The sequence below is a fragment of the Pelophylax lessonae genome (assembly GCF_965119305.1).
Source record: "Pelophylax lessonae genome assembly, chromosome: 3".
In the NCBI taxonomy this organism is placed as follows: Eukaryota; Metazoa; Chordata; class Amphibia; order Anura; family Ranidae; genus Pelophylax; species Pelophylax lessonae.
The window spans coordinates 547,553,055-547,567,128 of record NC_138770.1 but is presented as its reverse complement, the minus strand read 5'-3'; the positions used below and the strand labels follow the sequence as shown (position 1 = coordinate 547,567,128).

Here is a 14,074-nt window from a genome sequence, read left to right as displayed (position 1 = left end):
ATTAAGGGTCGGAATCCTCCGTTCCCTGTTAAGGCGCACTCCACTCGAGCGCTCAGTACTTCCTGGGCCTACCGCCATCAGGCGTCAGTGGTCCAGGTGTGCAAGGCGGCCACCTGGTAGTCGGTACATACCTTTACGAAATTTTATAAAGTTGATGTGATGGCATCGGCGGATGCCTCATTTGGCCGCAAGGTTTTGCAGGCCGCAATTTGAGGAGACCGGTGGTCTACCTCGAGGGTTTTTTTTTTTTTCCGTTGGAATTTCAGTGGAGTCTCATCGTGTGATTGATGAGCCTTTAAAACTTCTAGTTGGCACCGGTTGGGCCTTCTAGATTGGATTTTGGTTTCCATTTTCCCACCCCTCATTTGTGGTACTGCTTTGGGACGTCCTGAGTTGTTATTAATCAACTAGGCAGGGGCGTAACTGCAGGGGTTGCAGTCGCAACCGGGCCCCATGCTCCAGGGGGCCTTAGTAGCTCCCCTGTACACCTGGATAGGAGGGGCGGCAGGGGCAGCATGTAGAGAAATCACTGTACTCCTTTTTCCTCCTGTAGCTGCAGGCCCCAAGATGGAAGGAAAGGGGCCCACTGCAGAATTTGTGAAAGGGTCCCGCTGTGGGACTGTAATAAAGGGCCCCGCAACGTGAGTAAAGGACCCCAGGATCAGTGGGAAGAGCCCCAGGCTTGAAGGGAAGGGCCCCGGCCAGGGGTCCGAGGGGCCCTTCATGGTTTCTTGCACCGGGGCCCTGAAGGTTCTAGTTACGCCTCTGCAACGAGGACTACGTCTGTCAATGAGCGACAGAGAAAAATGGATTTTTTAAAATCTTACCGTAAAATCCTTTTCTCTTAAGCTCATTGACAGACGTAGTACCCGCCCCTCTGGTTTTCAGTTGGGTTAAATTCTCTAAACACTGCTTTGGTGACATAACTGATTTGCTTTAGCAGAGAGAGAGAGGATATACCCTCTGGGACTGCCCCTAAGGTGTAGCCAGAATGTTTTCTTTCCTGTCTAGTCCTACTCCTGTAGAGGGCAGTATAAACCCGGGTTGTTGTTAATCAACGAGGACTACGTCTGTCAATGAGCTTAAGAGAAAAGGATTTTACGGTAAGATTTTACAAAAATCCATTTTTTTCAGCTGCGATTTCAGATATGGTTCAGGTGTAAATTTTTGAAGCCGGTATCTTTAGCGATAGCTGGTTGCTAAGGAGTGGGCCAGGATGCCGGCCACTGTGTCCTTAACTGATTCCCAGCTGACTGCTAACAGCTGGATGTAAACCGAAGAATTGCTGACAATAAATAAATTTAAAAAAAAACAGCATGCCCCCCAAATTCATACCAGGTCCTTCGGGTCTGGTATGGATTTTAGGGGAACCCCACGACAAAAAAGCCCCCCCCCCCGCAATACATACCAGACTCTTATCCGAGCATGCAGCCTGGCTGGCCAGGAAAGGGGCGTGGTGGATGAGGGAGGGAGCGCCCCCACTTTCTGAACCATACCAGACCATGTGCCCTCAACGGGGGGGGTTAATGGAGGCAAGATCCTCTTCCCCACGACCCAGGCTGGTGGTTGGGATCTGGGGGTGTGGGTACTATTGGAATCCCCCCCCCCCCCCAATGTCAATGAGTATGGGGTTCTTGGTACCCTCCCCCCCAAAAAAGGTATTTGTATGAAAGTTGATGTTGAATCAGTAGGACCAAAGCTAAAAATTGCTCAAGCCTATAAGCAGAGTACAGGAGCAGAACCCACGTAGTGCTTTTCTTTTTAATTTTTTCAAAAATATTAGAGGAGAAAAGTTTGAATTTCTGTCAGGTTTTTCTTGCTGTCCATGACCCTGTTTCGAAGATATACATCACTTGCAGTTGACCTTAGAGGAGAGAAGAGAAGACTTGTTGAGTGTTGATAGAGATCATGTCTACATACATGCAATATTATCTATCCTTCTAGTTGATTACAATTTTGTTTGAAGATTTTCTACCAGTGCCTTATCATAGAGAAAGTGGTGTTATCAGTTCAGAGAAAACTGAATCAATAAGTCTTAATACTGTCTGTATTTTTCAGGCCAAGGAGATAAGTTTATAATAAACTTTGTTTGCAATGATGATCTATACCCCGGTGAACTCCGCTTTTCAAGAGAGGAAATAAACTCTCAAACTCATCTCTACCACACATTTTTTGATTTTGAAACTGCAATGGCTTGCTCCCCTTCTTTGGTGGATTGTCAAGTTACAGGTAAGTACTTGCATTTCTGTATATTGTGGTTGTTTTTTTTTTTCTTGTTTCTTCTTTAAAGTAAATGGATCTTGGTTTTCTTTTTCTAGATACTGCAGGGAATGAATATGATTTAAGTGACCTTAGTCGGGATAATGAACCTTGGATAGCTATAGATACATCCGACAGTGCAAAAAATAGAACATTTTACCTCAATGTTTGCAAGCCTCTTCCGTACATTCGGGGATGCCCAGGTAAGGTTTTTGGCCAACATCTGCCTCTGTTTTCTGTTTACCGGTTGTAAAGCTTAGCACCTATCTCTAAACAGCTCACCTGTAAATTACAGTACTTCTGGGAAAGACCAACTGAGCCTATTTAGACTGACTGCAGGGCAAGTTGCTACCCCAGAACTAGTATGTGGCCTGTGAGCTGGAAAAGGAGGCTTCTGAAATAGATGCGTTTTAACATTGTCAGAGGTTTGATGTACACGTAGTTACACAGTGTGGTTTATTAGTTGTACTATTGTTGATGAACATTTTATTTTAGCAGTCTTGTATCAGTATGTATAACAGATGACCATTTAATCACTTGACCTTTTGAAACGTTTTGCTCCCTTTATGACCAGGGTATTTTTTGCTATTCTGCACTGTGCTACCTTAACTGACCATTGCGTACTCATGCAACATTTGTAGGCAAATTACATTTATATAATTTTTTTCACACAAATAGAGAGATCTTTTGTTGGTATTTTAACCCCTTTTCTCCTAAGAGCAAACTAAATCTTAACCACTTAAGCCCCGGAGGATTTGGCTGCTAAAGGACCAGGGGTTTTTTTGCGATTTTTTACTGCGTGACTTTAACGGACAATTGCGCGGTCGTGCGACGCTGTACCTAAACGAATTTGACGTCCTTTTTTTCCCACAAACAGAGCTTTCTTTTGGTGGTATTTGATCACCTGTGCGATTTTTTGATCACGCGCTATAAACAAAAAAAGAGCGTAAATTTTGCAAAAATAACAATATTTTTCACATTTTTTTATATGAAATTCCCCCAAAAAAAAAGTAAAAATCAAAATTTTTTAACATTTTTCGGCCAATTTGTTTTATGCTACCTATGTTTGGTAAAAAAAATCGCAAAAAGCGTATTTTGATTGGTTTGCGCAAAAGTTATCGCGTTTACTAACAAAGGGAAAGATTTTTGTCATTTTTGGTGTTTTTTTTTTTAACGCGTAATGGCGGCGATCTGCGATTTTTTTTTTTTCGGTACTGCGACATTGCGGCGGACAGATCGGACCCTTGACTGACATTTTTGACACTTTTGGGGTTACCAGTGACATTACTGCAGTAATCAGTGCTATACAAATGCACTGTTACTGCAAAAATGACACTGGCAGGGAAGGGGTTAACTTTATTGGACAGGGAGGGGTTAAGTGTGTCCTAGGGGCGTGATTCTAACTGTGTAGGGACATTCCTATTGGTGTAAAAGCAAAGATCAACCGTTCTACATAGTAGAACGGACAGATCTTCACTTTTACACAGGGAGAACTGACAGGCAGCTTGTTTACACAAGCTGCTCTGTCTTTCTCCCTTCACAGGAGCGATCGCAGTGTGACTGGCGGACATCGAGTCCGCCGGTCACACGCACTGACTTGCCTGTGAACGAGCCGCGGCGGGCGCGCGCCTCGGCGGGCGCGCGCCCGCCCGCGATAGGCTCGCAAGTCAGTGACAGGCGAGTGACGTACCGATACGTCACTCTGCCTGGCCGGGGCTGACCGCCGCAGTATATAGTCGTGCGGCGGCCGGCAACCGGTTAATACCTAAGCACAATGTTGCAACTTTGACATTGGTAAAACTATACAGTATCTCACAAAAGTGAGTACATGCCTCAAATTGTTGTAAATATTTTATTATATCTTTTCATGTGATAACACTGAAGAAATGATACTTTGCTACAATGTAAAGTAGTGAGTGTACAGTAGGGCCCAGTTTCCACTGCTGCGGCTAAGGGTCGTGCTACTTCTAGCGCGACTCTGTAGTGTTACTTGTTTGCGGCTTTCAGTGAGACTTGTCCCTCATTATAGAATGAAGTTGCACTGTAGTCAGCCCAAAAGTAGTGCACAAACTACTTTTCAAGTCGCCGCAACTCAAGTCGTGGCAGTGAGAACGGGCCAAATAGAAATGAATGACTTTTGACTTGCTGTGCGACTTGACATGTGTCAAGTCGCACAGCAAGTCGCAACAGTGGAAACATAGCCTAACAGTGCAAATTTGCTGTCCCCTCAAAATAACTCAACACACACTCATTAAAGCGGTTGTAAACCCTATGAAAAAAAAAAAAATAAAAAAAAAAAAACCTGCAAGACAAAGGCATAATGAGCTAGTATGCATCGCATACTAGCCCATTATGTTTAACTTACCTTAAAACGAAGCCCCGACACGGACCCCCGGACATCGATGCGGGCGCTGCCATGATCCCTCGTCGTCTCTTCCGGGTTCGGCGGCTCCGGCGCGCTGATTGGCCGGAAGAGACGGCTCCAGCGCGCTGATTGGCCGGAGCCTCGATGACGTCACTCCCGCGCATGCGCGCGGGAGTGATTTTTCCGGCAAGTTAATTGAAGGTCCCCCCGGACCTTCAGAGCGCATGCGCCGCTCGCGCAAGCGGCTGCATGCACTGTAAATATCTCCTAAACCGTGCCGGTTTAGGAGATATTATTTGTACCTACAGGTAAGCCTTATTATAGGCTTACCTGTAGGTAAAAGTGTCAAAAAGCGGGATACAACCGCTTTAATGCCTAAACCACCGGCAATAAAAGTGAGCCATGGTGTCATGTGACTCATTTAGTATTACAAGGTCTCAGGTGTGAATGGATAGCAGGTGTTTTTTACATTTGGTGTTATCGCTCTCACTCTCTCATACTGGTCACTGGAAGTTCAAAATGGCAACTCATGGCAAAGAACTCTCTGAGGATCTGAAAAAAATGAATTGTTTCTCTACATAAAGATGGCCTAGGCTATAGGAAGATTTCCAAGACCCTGAAACTAAGCTGCAGCATGGTGGCCAATACCATACAGTGGTTTAACAGGAAAGGTTCCACTCAGAACAGGCCTCGCCATGGTCAACCAAAGAAGTTGAGTGCACGTGCGCAGCACCATGTCCAGAGGTTGTCTTTGGGAAATAGATGTAGGAGTGCTGCCAGCATTGCTGCAGAAGTTGAAGGGGGGGGTCAAACTGTCAGTGTCAGTGCTCAGACCATACGCCGCACACTGCATCAACTTGGTCTGCATGGCTGTCGTCTCAGAAGGAAGCCTCTTCTAAAGATGATGCACAAGAAAGCCTGCAAACAGTTTGCTGAAGACAAGCAGACTAAGGACATGGATTACTGGAACCATGTCCTGTGGTCTGATGCAGTGTTTCTCAACTCCGGTCCTCAGGGCACACTAACAGGCCAGGTTTGCAAGAAAACTGAAATGCATCACAGGTGATCTAATTTGCTGCTCAGTGATTGCAGTATTCTAGTCTGCATCTCCCCAAGGTAAAACTTAAAATCTGGCCTGTTAGTGTGCCCTGAGGACCGGAGTTGAGAAACGCTGGTCTGATGAGACCAAGATAAACTTATTTGGCTCAGATGGTGTCACGCGTGTGGGGCAGCAACCAGGTGAGGAGTACAAAGACGAGTGTGTCTTGTCTATAGTCAAGCATGGTGGTGGGAGTGTCATGGTCTGAGGTTGCATGAGTGCTGCTGCCACTGGGGAGCTGCAGTTCATTGAGTGAACCATGAATTCTGTGTTTGTATAAATTTATTAATAAAGGTAAGACAGGTACTCATGGTATCAACAATATAAAAGCGCAATCAGGAAGCAGCTGGAACGCAAGGCGTTTCTCCTGGAACTGGAAATGTGACAGTGCCGTACGCGTTTCGTCATAGGCGTCCTCAGCAGAAATATGTAGCACAATACAAATTGGCCTAAATTGATGAAGAAATTAGATTTTTTACATTTTTTATTGTATGTGTTTTATAGCAGAAAGTAAAAAATATTATTATTTTTTTTTTTTTCAAAATTGTTCTTTTTTTTGTTTAGCGCAAAAAATAAAACCCGCAGAGGTGATCAAATACCACCAAAAGAAAACTATTTGTGGGGATAAAAAGGACATCCATTTTATTTTGATACAGTATTGCATGACTGCGCATTGTCAGTTATAGTAATGCAGTGCCGTGTCGCAAAAAATGGCCTGGTCATTAAGTGGTAAAAAAACCTGTAATTACAGAAGATTTCATGTTGATCTACCAAAAATGCTATGACCGTTTAGCATTCTGTGCACTGACATTTCATGCAGTATTATAAGCCCTGCCCAGTTCTTATTTCTAAAACTACAGATTGTGTGGAAATTAGGATGGAGTGTTCTGTAGTGCAGCAAAAGAGAACTGGTCAGGGCTGACAACACGAAGTTAGTAGCACACTGGCAGATCAGTGGGTATTTTTCTTCACTTAAAAGTTTTACTATGTTTTAGCTGTATAAAAATGAGGCATGTATTGTGAAGTAGTAAGTCATACTTAGACATACACTTCTTGTTTAACAGTGCTATAGTATATTAAAATGTGTGCTCAATTAAATACTGTACTCCCCTTTTAAAACAGAAGCCAAAAGTAACAAGATAAAAATAAATAGCACACTAAAAGGTAAAATAAAACAACCAGTTTTTGCTTTAATCGGCTTCAGACCAAAGATTTTTTCCTGCAGCATTTTTCTGCTGCTAGATGTCCTCAGTCTTGTAGCCCACATCATTTAATGCACTTCCTCTGAGCCCAGGTTGTCCTGGACGCACCCCAGTCTGTGACTGGACCGTGAAAGTATAAGCAGCACAGTCACTTTGCTCCAATCAGCATGCTTCATGTCAGAATCTGAACTGATTGGGTCCTTGTACTGCTTCTTCTTCTTACCTTCCAGCTCTGCTGCACTGGGACTGCAAGAGGATTATACCAATTCAAATTTCAGTAATTACTTGTCTGAAATAAACATTCAATGTTATATTAATAATTACACAGCTGCAGTATGCTGTGTCCTTTACATCTATTTAGAGTTCAGCTTTAAAACACATGTTTTCCGTGCCACCACAGCTAGTGTCAAGGTAGACCTTGGGGTCCTTCCTACCATGATGTTATTTTCAGCCAGTCAGGAAAATAATAAATCCCTAAGATGGTAATATTGAAAATACACAAGCAAAAAATTGGGGGAGCAAACCCTGAACATGTATATCTAAAGTCGGTGCAGCTATGGACCAAGCAACATGTATATTAAAAAAGAATAGCGCACACATGCAAAAGAAATGACTATCAAATATGGAGACAATCCTTAAATAAAAATGGGGATTTAGTCCCACCATATGGCCATATGGTGCTCAAGCCAACCACTGCGTCAAAGTACCCCATTATCAGTGGGTCCTACACTATCCATAAAAAAGGGGTGAATCCAGCCTCTCTAACCTTGGAGACAACACTCCTTGCTGGGAGAGATGTGCTAATGCACTACAAGGGACTCCTCCTATATCTACTTGATAGTGGACACTGATAGAGTACAGGTGTGTGTGGGGGATGGGGGGTATATCAAGGCTGTTGTGATTTATCTTCACCTGCATGATGTGGCTTGGACTTAAAGACAAATAACCTGTTCTTTTCTCTCTAGGGGGAGTTGTTGGGTCCTGCATGAAGACTACAGATAATAAAAGCTTCAACCTTGGCTTCATTCAGATGAGTCCTCAGGCTTCAGCAGATGGGTCTCTTACCATCATCTACATGAGTGGAGACAAATGTAGAGACAACAAGCATTACTCTACACGGATCATCTTCCAGTGTGGCCACAACATAGTATGACTGCCTTTATTCCTTAAGTGCTGTCCAGTTGTCTATTAACTAAATGTGGACTTGTTATGTCAGGGTTTCTCTATTTCATGTGTATTTTGAAGTATGTATTAGAGCATAGGTTATCATGTAAACCAGTTTGGGAATTATTGGCTTCCAAATGCAAATTTTCTATACCAAAGTTTTATTAGAAACTGTGATAACACAAGGATTTTTGTGCCAGTCTCCTATACATCAGTCAATATATCTGTGGCATGTTTTAATATTCTCTTTATTATAATAGGGCTCCCCTGTTTTCCAAGAGCTAGATGACTGTGAATATGTATTCTCGTGGAGGACATCTGAAGCATGCCCTGTTATAAGAGCTGAAGGTAAGCATTTATCTTCTGCCTTGGGCTGGCCATACATGTATAGATTTTTTCCATTCACTCTCGAGGCTGAACGTAAAAAGTTCAAGATGCCTCCCATCTATGTGACAGTTAGCCCCACCCGCTGTCAAAATACCCAAACAGCAGCTGCATCTGATTGAATTTCCATCTGCTTCTTTTTTTATTTTTTCCGTTGAATGTCAGGCAGGAAGTGGGCAACCGGGCCATCCAATGAGTGAACTTTGAGTGGTTAATCAGGAACTGGCCAAAATGTGAACAGTGTATGGCCAGCTTTTAGCCACTCTGCTAAATTTGTCTCTCTCTCTCTGTCTGTCTGACAGGCCTAAACAGTCAATGACTCTCTATCCGATCTCCCAAACAGCTGCTATTTAAAGCAGAGCTCCACCCAAAAGGGGAAGCTCTGCTTGTTCTGTGCAGTGGTATTGCACAGAGCGACTCCTTTCCTCCTCTTCTGGGATCCTCCACCGGCACTGTCCACTCCTCCTCCTGCGTGTGCCCCAATAGTAATCTGCTTGCTATAGGGATACACGTGCGGGCGCGCTCCCAAGCCAGGCTGTGTGCATCAACAGATACACACAGCAAGGCTAAGCCATTGTCCCTGCTCCCTCCTCACAGGATTTGACTGATAGCAGCAAGAGCAAATGGCTCCTGGTACTCTCAATATATCCTGTGAAAAGAGGAACGGAAACCAGCGCTGCTACATATGGACAGGTTGCTGGCTTAAGAGAGGGCTCTGGTGGTGGTGGGGGGGGGGGGGGGGGGAAAGAACAGGCAGTAGGTCTTTTTACCTTATGCATTAAGGTAAACTATTTGACTTTATAACCACTTTAAGTACAAAAAAAAAATGTTAGACTACTGTGTAGGATTTAATTAAAAGGCAGTTATTAGCACTCCTAAGTGTCATTGGTGACAGGATGTACATTTTTCTCTTGAGTGACCAAAAGGAAGCCAAAGCTGCATTAGTGCCACATCTAATTGTTACCTGAACCTAGCACAGCCACCCTGGGAAATTCAGCAAAGAAAGAGGGGTTTTGCTTTCAGTGAACCAATCGATCTGTGGCTATATTTTTATTTTTTTTTTTGTAAATTTTTTTGTTTTTTTTTCAAAAAAAGTTCAGAGTCTGTGAGCATACCCCGGCTTGAAAAAATGCATTACCATTGAGATGCAGTCACATAGTAAATACTACAACTAAAAGAAACCGAGAAAAGAAAACCTACAACTTTTGTACTGCTCAATGTCCACTGAAAAAAAAGAGTCGTCGTTAAGACACATAATGTACACAAAATGCTAAATCTGTGGCTATATGTAAACAAAAACTGTGTGGTTGATTTACTTGAGAGTGCAAAATCTGGTGCAGCTCTCCATAGAAACCAATCGGCTTCTAGGTTTTTTTTGTTAAAGCGTAATTAAACAAGCTAAATTTAGAAGCTGATTGGCTACAGTGCACAGCTGCACCAGATTTTGCACACTCCAGGTTTAGTAACTCTGCCCCTGTTTGTCTAGTAATCAGGAGCTATGAAACTAATCAGCAAGACTTTTACTCATCTAGTACACACCCTTTTAGGAACTGCTGATGGTGGCTTGTTGAATTTGAGTATAGCATGATAGTTGTTCATTCGATTACCCCCATTTAACTGGCATGCAATTAGCAGCATCTAACTGAAAAATGGCAAATTATAACCTATTTAAATATCAGAATTATAGTGATCACTGATTTTTTTTCTAATAGGTGACAAATGCCAAGTTAAAGACCCAAAATATGGCCATGTTTATGATCTGAAGCCACTGGGGGCAAAGAATGTGGATGTGAAAGATGGCGATTACGTATATCAGCTTCGTGTCTGTGGGGAAGTTGCGGGATCTTCTTGTGCATCCAAAGCACCTAGTGGATCAACAGTTTCTTCCTGTCAGATCAAGGGATCCACAGGAAAGGTGGCAGGTACTGATATAATTCTGTTCTATTGCAGTTTAACTGAAAGGTCAGTTTGTAAGTAAACTTTGTAAGAAACCAAAGGGTAAACATTTCTTAGTTTGTATTTGAATGTAAATAGTCTTGTGAAAGTTTTTATCGATTGGATGAGTCCAAACAGTTATAATTTCTGAATAAATGGATCTCTGGCATTGTAAATTACCTTTTAAAACTTATATGCTTGTTGAAGCCAACTTGAAAAGCATTTAAGACAGTGGACTTGCGTGACAGGTCTACTTAAACAATTTCAGCTCCAGAAGATTTACACTTCTGTTACTTTAACTGACAATTGTGCAGTGGTTCGACACTGTACCCAAATAACTGACAATTGTGGAGTTGTGTGACACTATAGTAATCACTATCAACTCCAACAACACTAAGAGGGGTATACACAAATGCCAGGAGCCCAGCTAATAAAATGGAGGAATTGGAACTGTTATTACATGAGGAGGACATAGACCTTGTGGGAATAACAGAAACTTGGTTTGACACGTCACACGACTGTCTGGCAAATATTGAAGGCTATTCTGTGTATAGGAAGGACAGGGAAGGCAAAAGAGGGGGGAGGGGTATGTCTCTATATAAAAAATAACGTAAGGGTGGTAGAGAGGAGTGACATGGAAGGGACGAGGACAGAGGTGGAATCTGTGTGGGTAGAGTAGAACTCCATAAGGAAAAAGAAAGGGGGAAGTAAATAGTGGGGGTATGTTATAGGCCCCCCAACCAAAGCTTTCACATTTGGGAATAGCAGCTAAGCAGGGACAAGTCATTGTAATGGGGGACTTCAATTATCCCGATATTGACTGGGAAGAAGGAGGGGACAGCTCACTCAGTAAAGGCCAGGAATTTCAATAATGTCTTACAGGACAACTACATGTCACAGATGGTAGATTCTCCTACTAAAAAAGAAGCATTGCTAGATCTATTAATTACTAACGATTCAGGTCTAATCTCAGATGTAGAAGTACGGGACAACTTGGGTTCTAGTGATCACAGGATGACTACATTTAAAGTAAATCATAGGACAACAAGACACGAGGGGAATATAAGGACTCTAAACTTCAGAAAGGCAAACTTTACTAAAATGTGCTCCATTATAGAGAACATAGACTGGGACCTAACCCTAGGATCATTGAACACTGAGGAAAATGGGAATGCTTTAGGAACATATTAAACAAAAGTATCACACAGTGCATTCCAATGGGAAATACATTTAGAAGAGCCAAGGTCAAACCAGGGTGGCTAAACCGGAATGTCAGAAATATAAAAGGAGGGGACATTATCCGCTTTCCACCAATACAAGGAATCTAACAAGAAATGTAAAAATGGAATCAGGACGGCTAAAAATTACTTTGAAAGATACATGGCAGAGGAGAGTAAAAAAAAAAAAAAACCCTAAGAAATTCTTTAAATACATTAATAGCAAAAAAGCGAGGTCCGAGCACGTTGCACACATAATTAACAATGATGGGAGGATGGTTACAGAGGACACAGAGAAGGCAACTGTGCTAAATACTTTCTTCTCCTCAGTTTTTACACACGAAAAGGAGGGGTATACAGACCAGGGCTGTCTGGTAAGCACAACATCACAAGACTTGCCCCAGTGGCTATTACAGGGCGAAATCAAGGAAAGACTTGATAAAATTAACACTAATAAATCTCCAGGACCAGATGGCTTGCAACCTAGAGTACTCTAGGAACTCAGTAGGGTTATATCTAGACCATTGTTCCTAATCTTCACAGACAGTATATTGACAGGAACTGTACCAGGTGACTGGAGGAAAGCTAATGTGATACCAATATTCAAAAAAGGGAGGAGGGATATTCCGGGAAACTATAGACCGGTCAGCCTGAAATCAATTGTATGTAAATTACTGGAAGGGTTGATAAGGGACTATTTTCAAGAATTTTCTAAGGACAACAGCATCAGCAGTAATCAGCACGGATTCACAAAAGGATGTTCTTGCCAAACCAGTCTGTTAACATTTTACGAGGAGGTGAGCTAGATAGGGGGAGACCTGTGGATGTGGTGTATCTGGATTTTGCTAAGGCATTCGACACAGTTCCCCACAAACGCTTAATCTACAAACTAAGGTCTGCAGGCATCGACCTAAAGGTTTGTTCTTGGATAGAAAACTGGTTACATGGGCATGTCCAAAGGGTGGTGATAAATAACGCGTACTCAGACTGGTCTGAAGTGGTAATTGGGGTCCCCCAGGGCTCAGTCCTGGGACCAATTTTGTTCAATTTATTTATCAATAACATAGAGGACAGAATCAGTAGCTCAATCCCAGTTTTCACGGATGACACAAACATATGCAGTGCAATAACTTCTCATCAAGATATAGAAGTCTTACAGAGTGACCTGAACAAAAAAACAGAGTGGGCAACTGCGTGGCAAATGAGATTTAATGTAGAGAAGTGTAAGGTATTGCACTTGGGGGCAAAAAACATAAACACAAATTATGCTCTGGGGGGGAGAAACTCTGCGGGAATCCAGGATGGAGAAGGATTTGGGGGTTCTAGTAGAATATAGACTAAACAATAGCATGCAATGTCAAACTGCAGCTGTCAAAGCCAGCAGAATATTAGCATGCATAAGGAAGGGGTTATATTCCAGAGACAAAGCTATAATCCTACCACTTTATAAAACCCTGGTCCGCCCACATCTGGAGTATTCTGTCCAGTTCTGGTCGCCAATCCTCAGAAGGGATGTACTGGAACTGGAGAGAGTCCAAAGAAGGGAAACTAAACTAATTAGGGGATTGGAGGACCTTAATTATGAGGAGCGATTACAAGTGCTTAATTTATTCTCTTAGGAGAGGAGATGCCTTAGAGTGGACATGATAGCAATTTACAAATATCTCAGTGGTGATCCCAGCATAGGTAAAAAAACATTTAGTCTCAAGGAGTGCAAGAGGACATGTTGCCACACAATAAGATTAGAGGAGAGGCAGTTTAACCTTAAGCTGCGTAAGGGGTTCTTCACTGTAAGGGCGGTGAGAATGTGGAACTCTTCCACAATTGGTGGTAGCTGCGGGGGGTATGGCTACTTTTAAAAGACTCTTGGACGTGCATCTCACAGATAACAACATTCAGGGTTATGGGAAATGATCAGGCCACTGACACACACACACACCTGCACAGGTTGAACTCGATGGACTGATGTCTTTATTCAACCTCAACTACTATGTAACTGTACACAAATAAAATTTATCTTCTTTTTTCCCACAAATAGAGATTTCTTTTTGTTGTATTTGGGATCACAATCAGTCTAGATTTTGCAGGTCAGATAGCGGTGGATGTCAGCAGACATGTCACCGCTGATATCCCTCGCTCCATAAGAGTGAATGGAAGGTCCGATCAGGTCCACCTGAAAAACTGACAGACCTGATCGGACAGCCCATGTGAAAGGTTCCCTTCGAATGCATGGTAAGTGTCAAAGTAGAACTATGACATAGATGTGTTTTGAACACCGCTCTGGGTCAGTCTCCCATCTCCACCTCCATTAACACACAGGTCCTGTCCATCACGAATTCCAGTGAGCAAAAAAAATTCTAGTTGGGCGCACGTCCAATAAAATCACCTTTATTTTAGTAAGTCCATAAAAACCTATCCGCATCACCAGACTAGGCTAGGAAACGTGAAA

General features: G+C 42.7%; 1 protein-coding gene across 1 annotated transcript in view; it reads left to right on the top strand.

Annotated features, from left to right (window-relative positions):
- Positions 1–14,074, top strand: part of IGF2R (insulin like growth factor 2 receptor) — a 294,611-nt gene that overhangs the window by 182,987 nt on the left and 97,550 nt on the right. The window contains exons 23-27 of the mRNA XM_082249744.1: positions 2,059–2,229; positions 2,319–2,462; positions 7,891–8,072; positions 8,350–8,437; positions 10,186–10,395. Coding sequence (XP_082105870.1) covers positions 2,059–2,229; positions 2,319–2,462; positions 7,891–8,072; positions 8,350–8,437; positions 10,186–10,395 — 795 coding nt within the window. The remainder of the gene's footprint in view (positions 1–2,058; positions 2,230–2,318; positions 2,463–7,890; positions 8,073–8,349; positions 8,438–10,185; positions 10,396–14,074) is intronic.